Source organism: Sorex fumeus, unplaced genomic scaffold, assembly GCF_029834395.1.
Source record: "Sorex fumeus unplaced genomic scaffold, SorFum_2.1 ptg000039l, whole genome shotgun sequence".
NCBI classification, from domain to species: Eukaryota; Metazoa; Chordata; class Mammalia; order Eulipotyphla; family Soricidae; genus Sorex; species Sorex fumeus.
The window spans coordinates 22,434,717-22,457,864 of record NW_026606096.1 but is presented as its reverse complement, the minus strand read 5'-3'; the positions used below and the strand labels follow the sequence as shown (position 1 = coordinate 22,457,864).

The 23,148-nt window shown below is 38.4% G+C and overlaps 1 protein-coding gene across 1 annotated transcript in view; it reads right to left on the bottom strand.

Annotated features, from left to right (window-relative positions):
- Positions 1-23,148, bottom strand: part of GASK1B (golgi associated kinase 1B) — a 54,204-nt gene that overhangs the window by 19,398 nt on the left and 11,658 nt on the right. Inside the window, exon 2 of the mRNA XM_056119074.1 lies at positions 16,679-16,893. Within this exon, the coding sequence (XP_055975049.1) occupies positions 16,679-16,893 (215 nt within the window). The remainder of the gene's footprint in view (positions 1-16,678; positions 16,894-23,148) is intronic.

The window sequence follows — 23,148 nt, the reverse complement described above, 5'->3', positions numbered from 1 at the left end:
ACAATCATTTTTGTTTGTTTTTTTTTCCAGCTGGTTTTGGAGAAACACCTAGCAATGTTCAGGGATTACTCCCTCGTGGGTGGACCATATGGGATTCTGGGCATAAAATTCAGGTTGGTCTCATGCAAGGCAATCATCCTACATGCTCTACTATTGTTCCAGCCCCTAAACAATACTTAAATTTAAAAAATTTATGGACAAAATCAACGAACTCTCTCAAATCCCTAGTCTCTTCATGGATACAATAAAATTAAGGACTGAAGCATACAATTTATTGATCATTTCAAATGAATCTAAATATTCCATAGCAGGAGCTGGAGCAATAACACAGTGGTAGGGCGTTTGCCTTGCTCGCAACTGACCTAGGTTCAATTCCCAGCATCACACATGGTCCCCTGAGCATCGCAGGAGTAATTCCTGAGTGCATGAGCCAGTAGTAATCCCTTTGCATCACCGGGTGTAACCCCCCCCCCAAAAAAACAAAATTAATAAATAAATATTTCATGGAAATGTTGAAAAAAAATGACATATATTGTGGTGTTGACAAATAATCAAATTAGAATTGACCCAGAAATGCTCATTTGCTTGTTACTCAGCAAGTTAAGGTTATAAATATAAATTTATTTGACCAGACACTTTCTCCTTTAATTCAGACTGGCACAAGAACAAAGACATATGTTAATCTATTAAGTAGGTCATGTTTATGCAAATTAAAGACGTGCATAATCAATGCCAGGCATCTCAGAGAAAAAGAAGATACCAGTAGGGGTGAAAGAACGTAAAATTTTGTAGTCTTTCAAGTGGCAGGCAGAGACTGAGGAATATATATGCTCCTTAACAGGAAGCATGCGCTTTGAGATACAAAATTTCTGTAGGAAGGGGATTTCAGTATCTACTCATTTTGTTTTTGCTTTCTGTACCACACCTGGAAATTCTCAGGGCCTATTCCTGGCCCTGTGCTCAGGGATCACTCCTGGTGGTGCTAGAACAACCATATTCTGTGAGAGGATCAAAGCATGGTCAGTCACATAAAACGCAAGTATCCTGTCCAGTGTACTATCTCTCCAGCCCAGAAATACTTTCTTATGGACACCAGGTAATTAACAAATTTTGCCTTTATGATAAAATAGGGAGGGTCAATGTGTTTATAGCACTCCTTCTCTTCGAAGTTGTCTCCATGAAAAATCAAACCAACATTTGAATTCTGTAAAGGGAAAGAATGAGGTCTATAAAATTCAGTTACAGCAATGATGTCAAAGTTCCAAAAAAAAGAGATTCATAGCTCAGTGCTTTTGTATTTATTTTCTCCATTTTGTCATATTCTTGTAGCAATTTTTAGTAGCAGACATACATTCCTTTTAGGGGCCATAAAAGTGAAACTATTTCCCATTTAAAATAAATGTCAATAAAATTCTACTCTTATTTTGCTAATATTTTCAAAGACGGCCCATTTCTCTGGATAGTGATGCAGTACAGGAGGTGAATTCCTGCAGGAAGAGAGTTTACAGACTCCCTACATCAGATTCTCTTTGGAATGAATAAAGGATTCTGAAGAAGCCAGAATGAGCAATGGGATGTATTCCATGAACAGTTAAAGTGGAATTGGATGTGTGGATCAACAAGAAGACATCTGGGAAAGAATTGCACTTGGAAACAAAGGGCAATAGTTTCCAGGCATGGAAATGACATTAAGTCAGAATCAAGAGCCAAGTCACAAAATTCCAAATGATGACTGGGGCCCACAGACTGACTGGGAATGATCTAGATAAACCATAGAATTTTTTCAAGTCTGTTAAGTTTAATTGAATTTCGTTTGCAGTTTCCTGTATGCATATAATTCTTGGTTTTGTTTATAAAGCAAAATAAAAAAAACAACACTTACTTATGCTGACCAGAAAGACAGAATAACTGGTTAGAAAGCAACCTACATAAATAAAACATTTATGAATCCAAGAAAAGCGTCTGTATGATGCTGAAGTAGACAAAAGTAACAAATACATGCATTCATCACATCAAGATTCTGGCTCTAATCTTTTTTGGGGGGTTGCAGGGAGGTGTTTTGGGCCAAACTGCCAGGTGCTACTCCTGACTCTGCACTCAGAAAGTACTCCTGGCAGGATTGGGGGTACATATGGTGTGCCGGGGATCAAACCCAAATTGGCCCCATACAAGGCAAACTCCCTATCTACTATGCCAATGCTCCAGCTCCCGCAGAGAAAGTTTCTTAATTACAGTCTTATAAATGTATATTCTCAAGACCACCTGTCATATCCTCCTACCATATCCTTATTGCTGGTATCATTAAACCATACTGGCTATACCCTACCTGTTTATAATTGTTACAGTTAAAGGCATAAAAAAATTCAGTATGTGTAGCACTGCACTGTAGCACTGTCCTCCTGTTGTTCGTCCATTTGCTCGAGCAGGCACCAGTAACGTCTCCACTGTGAGACTTGTTGTTACTGTCTTTGGCATATCGAATATGCCATGGGGAACTGCCAGGCTCTACCCTGCGAGTGGGACACTCTCGGTAGCTTGCCAGGCTCTCCAAGAGGGGCAGAGGAATCAAACCTAGGTCGGCGACATGCAAGGCAAATGCCCTACCCACAGTTCTATCGCTACAGCCCACAGTATATGTACCATAAGAAAATTTTGGACACAGATATTGACTTATTATGGATATAAAAAACTTTCAATTGGTGAAATTCTTATTAATTTTTTTTGGATTTTTGGCCACACCCGGTGCCCAGGAATGACTCCTGGCAGTATTTGGGGGACCGTAAGTGGTGTGAGGGATTGAACTCAGGTCAGCTGCTTGCAAGGCAATGCACCTTCTCCACTATACTACTTCTCTGGCTCAGAAATGCATATTATTATCATGAGAATGACTGACTCTTGGAAGAAAGAAGAAGAAAACATGAGTAGATGGTGAAAGGCGACTTTAGATTTTAATTATTCATATTCTTAAATAAATATTCCTGAAACAGAACAACAAAAATATTTTCAATAATTAGCTTTTATTGATTCCATCTTTCTGCCAGTATTTGAAGATCTCTCCGCCAATATATCCTGATCATTCCCCCCACCCTCCTTCCACTAGCCCCTGATTGTATCAATCCTGATTGTATCAATCATGCCTCAGGGTTTGTTTGCATTGAGAATTGTCTGATCCCTTTCTTCATTTCTTATACTGTGCATATGAGCAAGAGCATCTGGTATTTAACAGAATAATTCTAGAAGGTGGAAACATGAGATTTGTTTTATCAGTCTTTGTTCTTTGGGATTGTTTTATGTTTCAGTGATGGGGGCTGGAGCGATAGCACAGCGGTAGGGCATTTGCCTTGCATGCAGTCAACATGGCCGACCCGAGTTCGATTCCTCCGCCCCTCTCGGAGAGCCCAAGAGTATCTCACCCGAACGGTAAAGCCTCACAAGCTCCCCATGATGTATTTGATATGCCAAACACAGTAACAACAAGTCTCATGATGGAGACGTTACTGGGCCCGTTCGAGCAAATCAATTAACAACGGGAGGACCGTGACCCTAAAGGGAAGAAAGACACTGACTAGAACAAAATCTCATCTAGCTTCCAAATGCTACCATCTGAGAACCCTGGAGTTAGGAAGTAGTTGAGGAGGCGTTCATGTCCGTTCCCCTATCCATGCAACAGTGATTTGAGCTGATGCTTGAATAAGAGAAAAACTGTATATCAATTGGGAAAAAAATAGGAAAATTTTTGCTATGGCGAATGTAGTGTGAAGGAGTGTAGGGACATTTTCAACTGACAAATAGATCGAGTGCATCTGAGAACCCTGGAGTTAGGAAATAGTTGAGGAGGCGTTCATGTTCCTTCCCCTATCCATGCAACAGTGACCTTAACCTGACCTGAATAACTCACCATGGAAACTGCCTTAATGTGATCTCATGGTTGCTACAGAACCAAAAGCTAGTCAGCAGCACAGCACTGCAAATCATTCAGAAAAGACCAACCACTAAAGGCTCACAGTATTTCAAGATTTTGCAAATCAGAGCAATGCAGCCAAATAAATATTTATAACAAATTCAATTTAAACTAGTAGGTAATCCCAGATGAAAACTGTGCTAATCTAGTGAGTATTCTGATATTGTCAGTCTGTTTTGACTACTATAACAAAATATCACGGACAGTGTTGTTTATAGACAGCAACATTTTATCATTTTATTTCTCACAGATCTGGAAGCTGAAAGATTGATGTCAGATTCCGGTATCGATCCTCGTCACCAGGTAGAAGAACCTGAACACTCTCTTGGGCTTCTCTCATAAAATCACTGATATGGTGCTGGCCACAGGACTTAACCAACCCTCAAAGACCACCCTTTATTATTACTTCCCTGGGGATTAGGATTCACATATTAATTATGAGGGATGAATCATGTAAGGGAAGGGTAGTGTGTAAGATATACAATTATTCAGACCATAGCAACCAGGTACCATGTTAAACTACTTTGTGTGCATAATTTCATATTATTTTCACAACAAATTTCCAGTGGTAGTAAAATCACCCTCCATTTAAATTGCAAAAACAAAAAAACACCTGAAAATCTGGGACTGGAGAGATAGTTCAGCAGATAGGGAGTTCATCTTGCACTTACTCAACTCTGGGTTCAATCCCTATCATCCCATATAGTCCCCTGAGCACTGTCAGGCATAATTGCTGAGTGTAGAGCCAGGAGTGACTCCTGAGCATTGCCAAGTGTGATCCAAAGATGAAAAAAGAAAGGAAGAAACTGAAAATCAAAGACTATAAAATCGCTTAGGATTATAGACTATTCAAAAAGCTGAATTTGAAACTCAAGTCTATTTTACATAAACAGTGTTCTATGACATTTCTCTCTGAATTTAATAAAATTTTAAGGATTTGTTTTCATTTTTGCTTTTGGGACACAACCAGCTGTGGTCAAGGCTTACTCCTGACTCTGTGTGCAAGGAGCTCACCTGGCAAGACCTGAAACACTGTAAGCAGTGCCAGTGATCCAACCCTGGAGGGTGTATAGAGGCATAACTTGCAAAATCGTTTTTATGATACTTGATATTCAGAGGAGAAAAGGAGTGAATCTGTTAAGTTAGTATAGAAGGCTGTATGAAGTTCTGTACTGACTTAACCTGAGATTTGAGCAAGAAAAATACTGTATATTGATGGAAAAAAATAGGAAAATTTTTGCTATGGTGAATGTAGTGTGAAGGAGTGTGGGGACATTTTCAACTGACAAATAGACCAAGTGCAGAGCACACATTCAACCCCGCAGTCCAACACATACAACCTTGTGTTGCTACATTTAGAGTTCTCAGTCATCATATATAACTACTCTCTAAAAGCATTGTGGAGAATGAGGCCCTAAATGGAGTGAGAATTCCAAATTATGGTGGTTCTTTAAAGCAATGTTATTTTTTCTGCATAAACTTGACCACCATGCAACAACTAGGTTAGAGATTAAGAGAAATTATTCTTTAAAGAAATTCTCTAATAAATGAGGTAGCAATTGGAATATCCCCAATATCACCATATTTCAATGTCTCCTGAGTGAATAGATCAATATTGTGCATCGATAGCTGCTAAGACTACAGAAAGAAAGACTAACCAAATGTTATGTGTCTCCTGTCGAAGAATTCAGCACAATCTGTAAAGAATGGCATAATTCATTACATCTAAACCTGATAAACTTTTCAACTCAAAAATCTTTGTATGGGTAATATAGATCATGTGAGTATCAAGGCATTACAGAAGTGCAATCAGCAAAATCCAGAATCTAGAATTATGTAAAACAAGTGATCTGGTTTCTTTAGTGATGAGACAAAGGTGCAGTCTATAGACTAAAAGACACACTCATCACAAAATATGTGAATCTTGTACGTACATCCTGATTCAAAATGATGGATAAGTGACAGAAATGTGACAAAAAAAAATTTGACGTTTGTGTAAAACACAAAAAGGTGACTTAGTGCTACTTAAATTAAAAGCTCTAAGCAAAGAAAGATCCCAAGATGACTCAAAATTTTCAAGCTGGCTGATTCTAAGCATAGTAATGACATGAATATAAATAGGTAAACCAAGAGGGAAACTGATAGATGATAAGGTGACAAAGTTCCTTCTAGACATCAAATCTGAGAGACTAAAGTGACAACCAGCTATTTAGAGTAAAATATAATTTAGCTACAGAGGCTTCAAAATGATGTCTTAGTGTTCTCTCCCCAATTATGGCTTGTTTAATAACAAAATATCAAAAATTAAGTATAGAATAGTTAATAAAATAACCAAATCCCTGTGGATCTTATATTAAATAATTCAAGACTTTTTCTCCCTTTTTCTTTTTTCACACTCTCCCCTGATATTATTGGTACTAAATAATAGCGTGTGCTTTTGTTATGAGTTTTACTGAAAATCAGTTTGCTGTTAGTGAGGTAAAATTAAAGATTCTTGTTGTTTTACTTATTTAGGGGTTAGTGCTTACTATTATATGCGGAGCAATGTAATCAGGCTGGAACAACAGCACAGCGGGTAGGGTGTTTGCCTTGCACACGGCCGACCCAGGTTCAATTCCATCGTCCCTCTCAGAGAGCCCGGCAAGCTACCAAGAGTATCCTGCCTGCACAGAGCCTAGCAAGCTCCCCGTGACGTATTTGATATGCCAAAAACAATAACAACAAGCCTCAAAATAACAACAAGCCTCACTGGTGCCCACTAGAGCAAATTGATGAACAATGGGAGGACAGTGATACAGGCTTTCTTTTTTGCCACACCTGGCAGTCCTCTGGGATTACTCCTGACTCTGTGCTTAGGAATCACTTATATGAAGACTGGGAGTGGGATGGGGTGGGACCACATGAGATGCCCACATGGGATGCCAGGATCAAACCTGGGTTGGCCACATCCAAGGCAAACACCTACCCATTATACTTTCACTTTGGTCCTAAGTCATTATTTAATAAAATAATTTTTTAATGAGTAAGGCAACACTCAGCCAACCCAGGTTTGATCCCCAGCACTATAAATGATTCCCTGAGTCCTACCAGGAGTAAGTTCTGAGCATCCAGGTGTGGCTCCAAAGACAAAAAATAAGTAAATATATATAAATAAATGAATAAAAATACTTTCTTGGCAAAGTTTACCCATTTCACTTATATTCCTTTCTCCAAAATAAATATATAAAACCCATCTCTACGTTCTTAGATATTAGAAACAATCTTTGTGTTCTTTCCTGTCACATCCTCTGTCTTGACAGACCTCAACATGCATGGAAAGCAATAAAAATATTTTTAAGTACCCATTAAATCACACATTTCCATGCCAAGTTGCTCATGCATTGTGAGCAGTTCTTTCTCAGAAGAATGGAATCCCTGAATAAGCATCGTGAATACCTAAAATGATTTCTCTTAATGGCAAATTGTGAAAAAAATGTATAAGAGAAACTATGTCAATGTCAAAGTGAGAATTCTAGAGTAAACACAATACATCTCAGTGTTTAGCACTTGGGTGTTTATTTTGTTATTTTTTGGTGTATGTGTTGGGGGAGGGGCATAACAGGGATCACTATGGTGCTCAGGGGCCATATGCAGTACCAGGGATCAAACCCAGGTCTGCCTCATGCAAGACACATTCCTCACCTATTATACTAGCTCTATCAGAGTGCTTAACAATTTTTTACTTGCAAGTTTGGGGTTTTTCACTTACACTGCCTATAGTGACACATGCCCTGCATCTTTTTCCTTAGAAAGTGACTCTCATCTAGTGAATCACTTTTCCTCATCAGAACAATAAACTATAAAAGGGTTTCAACAATAAAGAGCAGAAATATATTGATCTCAAGCCTTATTATCTTTGTGTAGTCTCTTTCTAGTTCCAGACAATTCAGCCTAGCTACCAACACTGTCCAAGTTAATCCCAAATTTCTCTGCAACTTGAATCCACTCATTATCTGAATATATCACCCCTCACTGTTAGCGAGTAAATGAATGAGAAATAATACCATTTGGCTGTTTAGACTTACTAATAAACACTTAGCTAGAGGTCAGTTTGGCAGTGTTTCAATTCTCCAACACAAACTAATCCAAACAGTGTTTTGGAAGTCCCAGTATTTGGAACACTAGATAACCATGCAATTGCTGTCAGATTGCCTAACTGTGCATATTTTTTATTCACTGATTTCTGAAAGTCTGAGGGTCTCTTGATTACTGAACAGTTGGGATAAAAGAAGAGAATTGTGGCTGAGAGACAATACGGTGGGTAGGGCACTTCCCACGCACACAGTCCTCCAAGGTTCAATTCCCAGTATCCCATGTGATCCCCTGAACCGCGCCTTAGTGATTACTGAATGCATAGCCAGGAGCAAGACTGAGCACTGCTGGGTGTGCCCCCCCACCCAACCCCCTTTCTGGCCAAAAAATAAAGAAAATACTTGGGAGACTCATAATTAACCATGGAGGCCAGACTTGAATTCCTTCACATTCTAGCATGTAGAATGTTCTTAAAGAAATAAATATTCTGGGGCTGGAGCAATAGCACAGCAGGTAGGATGTTTGCCTTGCACGCGGCGAACCTGGATTCGATTCCCAGCATCCCATATGGTCCCCCGAGCACCATTAGGAGTGTCTCCTGAGTACAGAGAGAGCCAGGAGTAACTCCTGAGCATCGCAGGGTGTGACCCAAAAAGCAAAAAAAAAGAAAGAAAAAAAGAAAGAAAGAAAGAAAGAAAGAAAGAAAGAAAGAAAGAAAGAAAGAAAGAAATATTCTTTGTAAAAGTATTGTTTCCTCATTTAGGTAATAATTCTTGGTTACAATTTTTACTATTGCTATGACTATAACATTAAGTGTGGGGGGTGGAAGTGAGTGGTTTAAAGCAATAGGTAATAGATGCTGGAGCAATAGCCCGGCAGGTAGGGAGTTTGCCTTGCTCAGCAACCCACCCGTGTTTGATTCCCAGCATCCTGTATGGTCCCCTGAGCACCACCAGGAGTAATTCCTAAGTGCATGAGCCAGGAGTAAACCCTGTGCATCACTGAGTGCGACCCAAAAAGCAAAAAACAAAATAAATAAATAAAGTAATAGGTTATATACTAAAATCTATTAATTTGTTGTAGTGTTTGGGGACACACCAGGTGCTCAGGTCTTACTCTGGCTCTTCACTCAGGGATCACTCAGGAGGAGCTTGACTATACATAGGGATGGAGATCAAACCAGAGTTGGTTGCATGCAACACAAGTGCCTTAACCCCTATACTATTCCTGAAGCCCCCAAACCTATTTATTTAATATAACTCTACTCAGGAACCAAATCATTCATAATCAGTTGAGAAACGTTAGGTGAGAAATCCACCCTGGGGGCCAGCAGATATCAACTCAGACTTGTTTTTAATAATAAATTTATATTGAAAAAACTTATAATCAGCTTGAAGAAACTACCTTGAGAAAAAATTTCTACAAGCATCATTCTTTTCGGACTGGAGCGATAGCACAGTGGTAGGGAGTTTGCCTTGCACGCAGACAATATGGCCGACCCGAGTTCGATTCCTCCGCCCCTCTCAGAGAGCCCGGCAAGCTACCGAGAGTATCTCACCCACATGGCAGAGCCTGGCAAGCCACCGTGATGTATTCAATATGCCAAACACAGTAACAACAAATCATTCTTTTCACTTCATCAACATTTTAATTTTTTCAATTTAATATTTGCTTTATTAGAAGCAAACCTTCCCCCAAAAAGAACTCTCTGTTTATTTCTTTTAAAATTCTTTGCTTTATTATAGTTTAGGTAACATACTTTTAAGCTTTATGTTACTGATGTACAAAGTAATCACATCCCATCACCACAGAACCTAGAACCCAGAACCACTGTTCTGATGTCACCTCGCATACAATCTTAATTTCTTTCCTCCATTCCACCCTCCTGTTGGTTGATAAATTTGGTAAGCCAAGTCCAAGCATTTGCCAGTGTGCAATACTGTCTATTCCCTTGCTTCATCTCTCTGTATTCCATAGGTGAATGAGATCATCTTATACTCATTCTTTCTCTGACTTATTTCACTTGATACCATACCTCTAGTTTCATCACATTTCATAAACTGCACAATTTCATCTTTTCTTGCGGCTACAGCTAGAGCTCAGTGGGTAGGGTGTTTGCCTTGCACGGGCCAACCCAGGTTTGGTTTCTCTGCCCCATTCAGAGAGCCCGGAAAGCTATCAAGAGTAAAAGCTATCTCGCCTGCATGGCAAAGTCTGACAAGCTACCCGTGACGTATTCAATATGTCAAACACAGTAACAACAAGTCTCACAATGAAGACGTTACTGGGCCCACCGAGCAAATCGATGAACAACGGGAGGACAGTGCTACAGACAGTGCTTGTAGCTGCATAATATACCATCATATATGTGTATGCATATATGTGTGTGCATAATATATCACAACTCTTTAACATTTAATTTTTGGATTGTTTTAATATGGTGATAAAGATCCTCCCATTTGCTACTCATCTGATTCCTGCATGTTCTTCCATTTTTAAAGTGTCACATTCTTCATCTACATTCTTATTTCTAATTCCATAAGAACTAATATTGCATCTCGAATTCTATTGAACATTAAACGTATTGGGTATATGGTTCCTGGCATTTAATGCTATGATTATATGTTCTTCCAGTAGAGTATATAATAGCTGAGAGCAGGAAGAGGATTGCATCTGAATCCATATTTTTCTCAGCATAATAAGTCTGTTGAAGTGTTTAGGTTACCGAATGTAACCTCCCCACATGGCAGAGTCTGGCAAATTCCCTGTGGTGTTCCCAATATGCCAAATACCAGTAACATTGATGGGTCTCATTCTCCTAACTCTGAAAGAGCCTTGAATATGGCACTTCTTTAAAAATCTCAGGGCTAGGATTAAGGAGACGTTACTGGGGCCTGCTAGAAGCAATCGACGAATAACAGGATGGTCGTGATCGAAGTGTTTAGAAAGTACAAGAGCTCTAAAAACACAACCAATTCAAATGGAATAAAAGTATGTGTTGCTCATTTTGTTGATAGTAAAAAAAATAGTAAAACCATTTTTATTATCCCCCCATTATGCAGACACTTATTTTCTCATTAAATAAGTAGCTGCTTATTTGGTTTAAAATAAGAAATGCAGAAAGAATTTTATTCAATAGCAAAAATCTTAAGTATTATATATTCATTTGATCATTTTAATTTCTAAATTTCTAAAGTTTGTCCTGTAACAATTTTGTATTACAAGTACATTTATTGACATCACTTTTGTCATTTTTAAAATTTGTCATGTTAGCATTATAATATGATGAGGTAGTCTCTGTGATGAACCAAATAAGGCTCTGACTCACTGTCACTGTCACTGTCCTCCTGTTGTTCATCAATTTGCTCCAGTGGGCACCAGTAACATCTCCATCGTGACACTGGTTACTGTGTTTGGCATATCAAATACATCACGGGTAGCTTGCCAGGCTTTGCCGTGAAGGCGAGATACTCTCTATAGCTTGCCAGGCTCTCCGAGAGGGGTGGAGAAATCCAACCCAGGTCGGCCAGGTCGGCCGCGTGCAAGGCAAACGCCCTACCTGCTGTAACTGCAACATTTATAGACACTCTGCTGCTAATAGAATTGCTCAAAAATTTGAATGAGATAAGAAATTGCCACTGAGAAACTCATTTTGTTTTTAAAAAAATCAGGCTAGTCAAAATAAAATACAAATATTTAAAATACGCAAGTGTCAAAAAATAAAATACGGAAGTGACTTGTACTTTAGTAAATGAAAATTTTATATTAATATGGGCTGGAGCGATAGCACAGCGGTAGGGTGTTTGCCTTGCACGCAGCCAACATGGCCGACCCGAGTTCGATTCCTCCACCCCTCTCGGAGAGCCCGGCAAGCTACCGAGAGTATCTCGCCTGCACGGCAGAGCCTGGCAAGCTCCCGTGACGTATTCGATATGCCAGACACAGTAACAACAAAGTCTCCAATGGAGACGTTACTGGGCCCGCTCGAGCAAATCGATGATCAATGGGAGGGCCTTTACCTTTTACCTTATATTAATATATTTAATATCACTCTTATTTCAGATATCAATTTGTTTACATAATACTCTTGGAATCCTACATATTGGGCAGGGTTATTTGGGGTATAAATTATTTGGGGTGGGAGTGATAACAGACCAGGTAGGGCATTTGCCTTTTCTATGACCGATCTGGATTTAATTTCTGGTATACCATTTGGTCCCCCAGCACTTACAGACCTTATTCCTGAATGCAGAACCAGGGGTAACCCCTGAGCATTGCCAGCTGTGACCCAAAAGAAACCAAAGTTCTTCATGTAAATAAAAATATTTAATTCTCTCAAATGTACTATATATATATATATAATATTTTTTTTACTGCTTTACAATTTCTTGAAGCAAGAAAACTAAACAGAGAAAGGTTAAGTAGCTTTTCAGTGTCAAAAAAATTACTTAGTACTGGCAGAGTTGGAATTTAAATGTTACTGGTTAGCTATAGATTCTCAGTTTATAACCATTATACATAATATGTTTGGGTGAAGAAACAAGTTTCCTACAATGCAGGATTTTCTCCTGTATTATACCTAATTATGTATAATCTCTTGAAATAAATATGATCGAATCAAATATTCTCTAGAACATTGCTCTCATTGTTCCCATGGAAATAAATTTTTGTCTATGCATTTCATACCCACACACTTCAAGAATAAAAGACTTTTTGTGCCACTAAAACATTTTACAGACCCAGTAAAATGGCACAGGCTTTGTGAATGTGGATTTGCTAATTTGGTGAAACAGGAAGAACGTTGTGCACAGAAAATTAACTGTTGGGTTTTTTAGTCCCCTGCCTTGTTGTAACAAAGCAAGTGATTTTAGTTTGTCTCTGGCATTACTTTTCTAAGATTGTTCCAAAAATCCATCCAATACACCCTAATACATTTTCAAGCACCATTTAAGTAAAGCATATACTCTTCCTTTAGTTAAAAAAAAAAAAGTTTGGGGCTAGAGCAATAGCACAGCGGGTAAGGCGTTTGCCTTGCACACGGCCAACTCGGGTTCGATTTCCAGCATACCATATGATCCCCTGAGCATTGCCGGGAATAATTCCTGAGTGCAGAGCCAGGAGTAACCCCTGTGCATCGCCGGGTGTGACCCAAAAAGCGAAAAGAAAAAAGTTTAATGTAACTGATGCAGATAGTAAAGGATAATTATTTACTATGAAAGTTGTGGAAAATGGCCTAAATTTGCTCATTTCTTTATTTATTTGTTTGATAAACACTTTTTATAAATACCTCTTTTTTAATTTTTTAATTTTTATTTTTTTGCTTTTTGGGTCACACCCGGAGATGCACAGGGGTTACTCCTGGCTCTGCACTCAGGAGTTACTCCTGGCGATGCTCAGGGGACCATAGGGGATGCTGGGAATCGAACCCGGGTCGGCCGCGTCCAAGGCAAACGCCCTACTGCTGTGCTATCTCTCCAGCCCCATAAATACCTCTTTTAAACATTATATAATGCTAAGTATCGATTCAGAGATAATCTTTTATACATTTATGTATTTTATTTATATATGGACTTAAATATATATAAAATATATACTTTTACATATTTTATGTCTAGAAAAATATAAATTTTATCTAAAATAAAATTCATTACAAACAATTTTAAGAAATGCAATATATTTATTGCTGTATGTACAAAGGGTTAAATATCACAAAAACATACCCAGTTTTTTTAATTGGAAAATTGGACAATGAACCATAAGAGAGATAGCACTGCACAGCAATTAGTCTCTTATGTTGGAACTTCTGAGTTTGACTTAATAGTCTACTGCATTTTGTTCATGTGACCATGACGAAGTTTGTTAATTTCTTTTTGTCATGGTTCCTTCATTTCTAATATAGGAAAAATAGTATACCTACTTTAAAGAATTGTTATGCTGATAAAATATGTTAACGTATTTGGTACTTAGATATACAGTGAGAGTGTTTCGTGATTGTCAGATAATTCAAATTTTAAGAATCTTAAGTATTTAACTTTGAAAGGGGAGTGGATCACATCTAGTGATGCTCAAGGTTTATCTCTGACTCTGTGCTCACTCCTAGTGGATCTCATGGGACTATATGTAGTATTGAGGATTACCCGCTTTACAGAGAGCAAAGCACTTTACCTACTGTGCACTCTCTGTCTCCTGTCTCTGTCTCTCTGTCTCTGTCTCCTGTCTCTGTCTCTGTCTCTGTCTCCTGTCTCTGTCTCTGTCTCTGTCTCTCTCTGTCTCTGTCTCTGTCTGTCTGTCTGTCTCTCTCTCTCTCTCTCTCTCCCTCCCTCCCTCTCTCTCTCCCTCCCCCCAACTGAAGTATTTAACTTTGTTGAAAACTTAATACACCCAGATTCTTTCTCAAGGCCACAGAGTGAACACAATGATGATAAAAGTTGCTAATCCATTATGAAGGAAAACTGGCTCAGTTAGAATTTGTTGTTGTTCTGAGTAATGAACCAAGAGAGTTACAAAGTGAACAAGCATCTCTCTTTTTCCAGGTTCTATTTTATCTTGTTGGCAAGAATATCACTATTCTCCCTAAATACCCTCTCTGCTAAAGAATTCTGCTTCAGATAGTAACTTGTAATACCTTACAGACCATACAAATATCACTAATTCCATTTATCCTGAAGTTTCCCCCTGTCATTTTCTATCATTTGCAGCCTACACTCCTACTTAAACTCATTTTCTTTTAAAATATCTTTTATTGCAAATGTTCCCTCTGTTCTGATTTTATAACAATTAGGATTTAGACAATTTCAGCTAACCATTCTTACATGGATATGCCTTTTTGTTTCATGTACTATATATTCCCAACAAAATTAATATTGGAGTGGAGCAAGAATAGCCATTTTATACTACCACTACTATTCTGTGGTTGTATCCTACAATATATTACAATGTCCCTCAGTAAAAACAGGAAGGAAAATGGCACAGTCTAAGCTTTCATTTAGGATTCCAGAGTTAAAACAAATGTCACTAAGCACAACTTCTAAGAGGGTTTACTTTCTTCTCACTACGCCCAACTCGTAACCAACAGCTACAAATCTCGAGGTCATTTCTCTCTCAAAGACATCAAGAGCAGATAACAGATTTCTTGTTTCTCTTTCTCTGGTCATCGCAGAAAATTTGGCCCACTTGGTGACAACTTACTTAACATCTGGGGTAATACAGTGAGCTGACCTATATACCTATATACGTCACCCTGGGAACTTTCATTCATTCCCTATTAGTAAATCATTTTATTACCAAAAAAATAATCTGACCATTTCTTGACAAAAACATTTAAAATATGTGATTTAAATTAGCCAAAATTTCTAAAAGGTTGGAAGAAGTTAGGGTTCCTAATCATTGACCTGAACTGTGGTTACCAAGACTGCTTTTTGTCACCGCAATGGAACTTGAAAAGATAAGAGCATAACACTTGTCTCACCTGTCATACCATGCATGATCAAGTCATTTGTCTCTGATCTAATAGTCTTTTTATATTATGTTAGCATCTATGAAGGTATGCAAGGTTAACTTCTTAGCTTACAAGAGTAAGGTAAAATCACAGACTCTTCCCCGTCATGGAGAATATTATTATGCTTCAATTTCCATACTACAAAATGGAGACAACTTATCTTTCTCACAGAGTTAAGATGTTAATTGAATGGGAAAATGAGTCCCTTTAGCTGAACTCCTCAGTCACCAGCATTTGGTGACTCAGCCCTGCTTCTTCTTTGCCAAGTCAAATGTTCTACTCCCCAGACCATTCCTCTCTGAGGGTGCTGTGGTTCTGATTGCCTAAGCCATTCTTCCCTTGAAAGTTCCTATGACTGCGCATTAAACTGACTTCCTGCATTTTTCTTTCTCTTGCTGAAATGTCTCACTTACATATTTATTAAAGAAAAATGTTATGGAATATCCTAGGCAGTTCTAAATTTCAAGATTAACAATAACAGAAAAACAAAATTCATTTTTTTAAACAGAAAAAGGGAAAGACATCAGAATAAGAGATATAAGATCTTTATTGAAAGGAAATAAGAAGAGACACCTACAGAATGCTGAGTCACTCAGTTATTTAAATGGCCAGTTGTTATTATTATCTGATGTCTGACAGTAGTGAAACATTTGAAAGATACTGTAAATGAAATAAATAAAATGTCAGCTACAAGTTATGAGGTTTACAGTGTGAAATGATAAACAGAATACTTATTTTTACCATCAGGACATCTCAGGAAGACCCAGACTCAGTTTGAGTGTTTGTAAGAACTTGGGTTAATCTCATTAAATTTCATCTTGCTCTCCTCCAAATTAGATTAAGACTATGGACCTGGAAACATTGATGAGTTATCTCAATAAATTGTAGCTTTGATAAATATGGCTACTGCATCATTGAAGAACTGAAGAATTACATCTTCAAAAATTAATAAAAAGACTGAAGGACCTCCCCCAAAGGTTACTCCACAAGAGGATATAAAATTTTGTAATGTGTATACTTTCTGAATATAAGGATTAGAGCTTCAATTCTAGCTTTTTAGAGTCTACAGATACAGAAAATTCCTCATGTCAAATTTGTACACTCAAAGTCAGGGTTAGTAAATCACTTATTTGATTGGACAAACTTACCTGTAACAAAAAGTCAAAGAGTGCCATCTTGGACCACTCATGGTGATGTATTTCAGTACACCCCCATTCTGGCTTGGGTATTCGGCCATTCTGCCAACATTTCTGCTTCAGCAGCTTCTGGTAGTCCCCCCATGTGAGCTTGACAGATGAGTGAGTGTCATTACTTGTTGGAGACCAAGAGGAGTCCCAGAGAACGACAGGGCACGGGCGGCCATCTGAAGAATACAAGAAACAAAAGCACTTTCACCCACTGTGTGACTTCAGGCAGGTAGTTCACTCTTTCACAGATTCTCTCCCCAGGAAAAATCAAGAGTCGATAAGGTGATAGATAATTTATGGTCCCTTTGCCTTCTGAAGTTTTAGTATTTTTATACTGTATTGACGGTGCTTCTTGATAGAAGCCACACAACAGAAAGTTATTGCTCTTACAATAAAAGAAAAAAATAATTTTTTAAAAAAGGATACTTTATAGATGTGGCAGGAATATACAACCAACTATCAACAATGATGGCCTCTGGTTCATGTGGTTTTATCCCACATCTAAAAGCAGCCACCACAGAAAAAGAAAAAATCCAGACATTAATTGTCTATTCAATGTCTGAGTGGAGCTGCTCTTTATTTGTAATAAAAACTGTCTGGTTTTCAGAGGCCACATTCTGATGACAGGAAAAAAAAAAGAATTTTTAGAAGTTACAAGTTTAAAAATGAAATTGTAATTGTATGGCTCAAACCATTCAACGTAACTATATAACTCACCAAGTGGAGGCAGAGGAGAAGCAAAAAGGGTTTTCAATGTGTCTCTGTGTGTGTGTGAAACAACAGTGCTTTGAATACAGATTATTTAATAACATATAGTGTCACAAACTGTACTCCAGTGAATGTCATTTCAACTACATGTATGTACTCATGAATTTTGTTAAAAATCTGTCTCTCAATTTTTTTCATTCATGATTGTTAGAAGTATTATGCTAAACTCTGTAAAAAATGACAGCCCCAATTCAAGCCATCATAAACAGTAAAAGCTGACCACTAATAACATCACTCTCACAATCTTTTCTGCCAAATAATGTCACTGAGAGAAGAAACTGACTGTGTGTATCTTAAACATCAGATTGGTGCTCTTGGGAAAATAAAAAAAAAAGACAAAGTCACAAAGATCAAAAAAACCACTTAACTCATTTTCGACAGGCCTAGACAATAGAAGACTCTGAAATTATGACTGGAATGTACAGACACATGACAGGAACTTTTTTAAAGCCCTATTAAATAGGCTTACTGGTTTTCAATCCATAGCTATATTCTTTTTTCTTAAAGACATTTATTTAACCACTCTGCTTATTTGGTTCCTCATAGAGTTCTTATTAATTCAGAAAACATTAATTCAGAAAACAGCTGCCATCATAAACCTCTCTTGAATTTGGTGTTACGGTGACCCCATTTTTAATAGCATTCCCTTAATCATTGTAATCACCTTTATTCCAGTTTTGCTCAAAAGAAAAATCGTTTCCTTTGTAGTCTTGCAATTTAGGTCAAGGTAGGTGAAAAATCCCTTTGTCTATGGAAACCAGCCATAGTCATTAATATACAATTAAGAGAATGACAGAAAATGAAATACTCATGCTAACGAAATAACTTCACCTTGAACATTCTCCCTCTTCCTTATGTTTCCTAATACCAGTAAATGAGTTGGATCAACTGAGACCTAATTATCTCCTTAGGTATCAGATAAATATGTCTTAATGTGCATATGCAAAATACTACACCAATCTGAAAAATTATAATAACCAAAAAACCAAAATCGCATGCTGGAGGAAAAGGCAGCTCAGATAGAGAAGGAAACACCAAGTAAAGTGAGGTTGGATGACCCGCTTAGGATGGGAGTTGCGTGCTGAAAGTAGACTATAGATCGTACATGATGGCCACTCAAAACCTCTACTGCAAACCACAACACCCAAAAGGAGAGAGAGAACAAAAAGGAATGCCCTGTCACAGAGGTGGGGGGTGGGGATGGATACTGGGATCATCGGTGGTGGAGAATGGGCACTGGTGGAGAGATGGGTACTTGAGCATTGTATGACTGAAACACAAGCACGAAAGTTTGTAAGTCTGTAACTGTACCTCACGGTGATTCACTAATAAAAAATTTCAAAAAAAACATCAGTTGGGTTGGGAGTCAGGAGACAGGTATAGATCACAAATAGAAAAACAAGTAGAAGACACAGTGTTTTCAAAGACTTGTACTTTACATTTTTAAGGATAAACATGAAGAAAACCTATTCATCAATGTTTTGGGTCCAAAATGATACAGAGCCAGCACTTTGCATTCTAGAGATAGGAACTGTTCAAAGGGAGTGGAAACCTAACACTGAGTTATTACAACACAAATCTATGTACTAGACAGGGAAAGATAGTTTCCCTTAGCATGGCCAAAAGATCCTCAGAGCAAAAAGAAAAGACTTAATGGAAATATTTAACAAACTTCTGAACTGTTTTTCTTCCCTGTAAAAACATTTGTTTCTTATTTTAAAAAGTAATTAAAAATAAATCTCATTTTGGGAGATGAGATCATTTTAGGAAAGTCATTTTCAGAAAAACATTAAAATGTATAACTAAGAAAATGCAAACATCTATAATCTCATATCCTTGTAATTGGTTTATCCTGTTATTTTCCTATTTACCAGTGGTATTTTTCTATCCCCTTTCTTTATTCCTGAAAATGCAAATTATTTTTAGAAGTCTCGGTAGCTTGCCGGGCTCCTCCACCCCTTTCGGAGAGCCCAGCAAGCTACTGAGAGTATCACACCCGCACAGCCTGGCAAGCTCCCTGGGACGAATTAGATATGCCAAACACAGTAACAACAAGTCTCACAATGGAAACGTTACTGGACCCGCTGGAGGAAATAGATGAACAATGGGAGGACAGTGCTACAATATAACTTTTGATGATGCTCAGACTAATCTGCAAAGACTTCTAAGCTTATTTTTTCAAGCATTTTAAATCTAAAAAGAAGAAGAATTTGGATAAAGATACTTTATATACGAATAATGGAATATTACTCAGTTGTAAAATAAAAGGATGTTACTACCATTTGCAACCACATGGATGGACCAAAAGGATATTATGTTTAGTGAGGAAAACCACAAGGAAAGATAAGCTGTATTATTTCACATGTAGTATGCAAACAATCCAAAGAGAAGAACTAAACATTTAGTCTAAAGGTTATGGCAAAGGAAAGGAAGGGGATGGGGGAGAAAGGAAGGGAAGAGAAGGAAAGACAATGGAAGTGGAGGGAAGGGAAGCAGAGGGGAAGGGATAGGAGAAGAGAGGAGAGGAGGGGAGGGGAGGGGAAGGAAGGGGAAAAGAGGAGAGGGAAGGGGGAGGGGGAAATATGCACATTGATTTTTTAATGATGTACACTTGAAATTTACGTAAAGAAATAATGTGATAAAATTTCAATAGTAAAATTTAAAAAGGAGGGATAGCACAGTGGGTAGGGTGTTTGCCTTGCATGCGGCTGACCCAGGTTTGATTCCTCCGTCCCTCTCTGATGGCTAGCTACAGAGAGTATCCCACCCCTACGGAAGAACCTGGCAAGCTACTGTGGCATATTCAATATTCCAAAAACAGTAACAACGAGTCTCATAATGGAGATGTAACTGGTACCCACTCAAGCAAATGGATGAACAATGGGAGGACAGTGCTACAGTGCTACAGTTGCTCATTTGCTTGCTTGAGTGGGCCCAGAAGTGACTCCATTTTTTGAGACTTGTTGTTACTGTGTTTGGCATAGTGGGCAAGATACTCTTGGTAGCTTGCAGGGCTCTCCAAGAGGGGCAGAGGAATCAAACCAGGCTCGGCTGGGCTGGCTGCACACAAGGCAAAAGCCCTGAACTTCCTTTGACACACAGGCTGTAAGTGCCAAAACCCGCACTAGTCTGAGTACTCCGTATCTTACTTACTCTTAGTCTACTTCTGTCCTTCATTTTGAACAGCATATTTCCTATTTCCTATATTACTGTTTGCAAAATTGTTTTCAATCTGCTGAAGGAAACTTTCAGTTGCTGGGAATAATCTGCTTTGCATGAACATCCTGTATTTTTTCCCAGCATCCTTATCTAGAGAAGGATTTTGAATGCCATCGCATATAGCACAGCCATGTTGTCCTGCTGGTACCCAGCACACCTCAGGAAAGCTGCTTCCAGGAACTGCAGCGGAAAGGCTGCTCAGCAGTATCCTCAGACTGGCCAGGCTGGGAAATGGTTTCTTCTGAGGAGCTGAGCAGATCTCCCTGCTGCTGCCGAGAATCCCTGCGCTCTTCAGGGTGTTCCACATGGCTCCAGATTCTCAGTTCTCACAGCCCAACTATAAGAATCCGCCATTTTATAAAATCTGGCTTTGATAATAACTAAATGAACTTTGATATCTCTAAAAAGATGGCAGGACAAAATATAACCTCTGAGCAAAGGCAACTGGTTAAAGCAACTTACTCTGAAGTGTTTCAGAGATGAGGAACATTCATCTCTTCACATTCAAGTTTGTCAAAATGATGCAGTACTGTACTCTCTGGAGAAATCTTAACAGTGAAGAGATGAAATTTGAACTGTCAGAGTGGTGAAGAAGCAGGCTTTAAGAGATGTGCGTGGGTGTTCATGTGAATTAAAGGTTACACAGCTGTCTTGAAAAAATGAGACTTGCCATGAAAGCTTCCTCTTTATAAAAAAAATGAATATTTTCCCTGAATGTTTATGTTCTCCCACGTTGTTCTTTATTCAGAAGCACGGAGGACATTTTTTTTAAAAAAAAAAAAAAGGTGACTATAACACTTAGCAATTCTTTGAGCACCATGCACAATCTCCTTTGCTTAGGTATATTAAATATCCTGCCATTTCAAACATTGGCTGACTGGAGTTGTCAGGAGTTGGGAGTGTCAAACTGTATTTGTCACTGAGCAAAAAATAAATAAGTGTGCTGAGCTCTAAAATCAAAAGTCCTACACAGGCCAAGTTCCAGGAGATCTTGCAAACAAGACAGAAAGAAAAGTGACAGCAGAGCTCAGAGGCCTTCATTAAAAACAACTCAACAAAATCCATTAAAAAAACAAAGGCCAATCAAGTTTTGAGATGCACCTCTGTCAGGGGAAACACTTTCTGACAGGTTTCATTTGGAACTGCCTGTACTGAAGGGAAGTTGAATGCCGCCGCTTTCTCTTTGCTAATAGGTAATTGTTCATGTTGTTGCAACTCCAATTACAGCATCAAAGGTGTACAGTTAACGACCCTTTAAGTAGCTCTGCTCCCTTTTCTACAGGGCTTATTGCCACCGGATTTGGGCCACTAAAAGTATTACATTGAAATGAAGAAGCCAATAAATTTTCTTGGCTTGGTCTTGGTCTAGACAACCAGTTAGTAAGAATGCAAGATCATGTCACGTTTTGTGGGAAGGAGGACTTTGACTTCTGCTCAGAGGTTTATATTCAGTTGTCCCCAGGTATGGTTCTCGTGATACAGTGCCTGTCTGGTAAGTGTGGTGCCTGAGTTTGGTCCCTGATATCGTGTGCTCCCCAGGCACCACCATATATAATCTTGGTGATTCTGAAGCATTACTTCAGTAGCCCTAAGCTCTCCGAACAATGCTAGGCGTGGCCCCTACTTAAAAATAGAGTTACAGTTTGCTGACAGTTGACCCTTGAACAACCTAGTGATTAGTGTCATTTGACTCCTTCATACGGGAAATCTGTGTGACTTTTACTCTCCCAAATTAATGACCAATTAATCACCAATGTTTTCTGTTGGAAAAACACTATAGAGGAAATGGTACTACTTATAAATTCATAAGGTAGAGGAAATGCACTCACAATACTTTATTGTGTTTATCAATACTATAAGTTTACCTCATTTATCACCAAAAGATCAACATGTAAGTAGACATGAGCCCAAACCTATGTCTGTGTCAACAAAAGTATTAATTCACTTACTCAAAGTATAGGCATTTAAAATAATCCTCAACAGGCTAACTCGTATCTTGGAACAAAGTCAGAATAAGGCATACTGGAGAGGAAGGTCATGTAAGACCTCAGTCCCAGCTGAGTGTAGTAGAATCCAACTATATTCCCATAATGACAATCAAATAGAAATCCAGCCGGTGGAATAACTGGAGAAAACAAGTGAAGGTCTAAAATAAAGACTGAACTCTCAGGATAGAGCCAAGAAATGAAGAAATTCTCGGTCACAGAAATTTCTGTGCCCCAAAATAGTTACATGTGAAATGCTATAGTTAACGAGAAGAACCTTTGCTGAAAAGGAGCTGAGAATATTGGGTGGGGTAGAAAAACAAGTCACAAGTGTTGATTCTATTATTGACTTCATCCTTGGTGTCTATAGGACTTAAGCCAAGTCCTTCAGCCAACCTGACAAAAGGCACTGAGTTCCCTAGGCAGTGTTTTACGACATTTTCCAGTGGAGCCCCATTG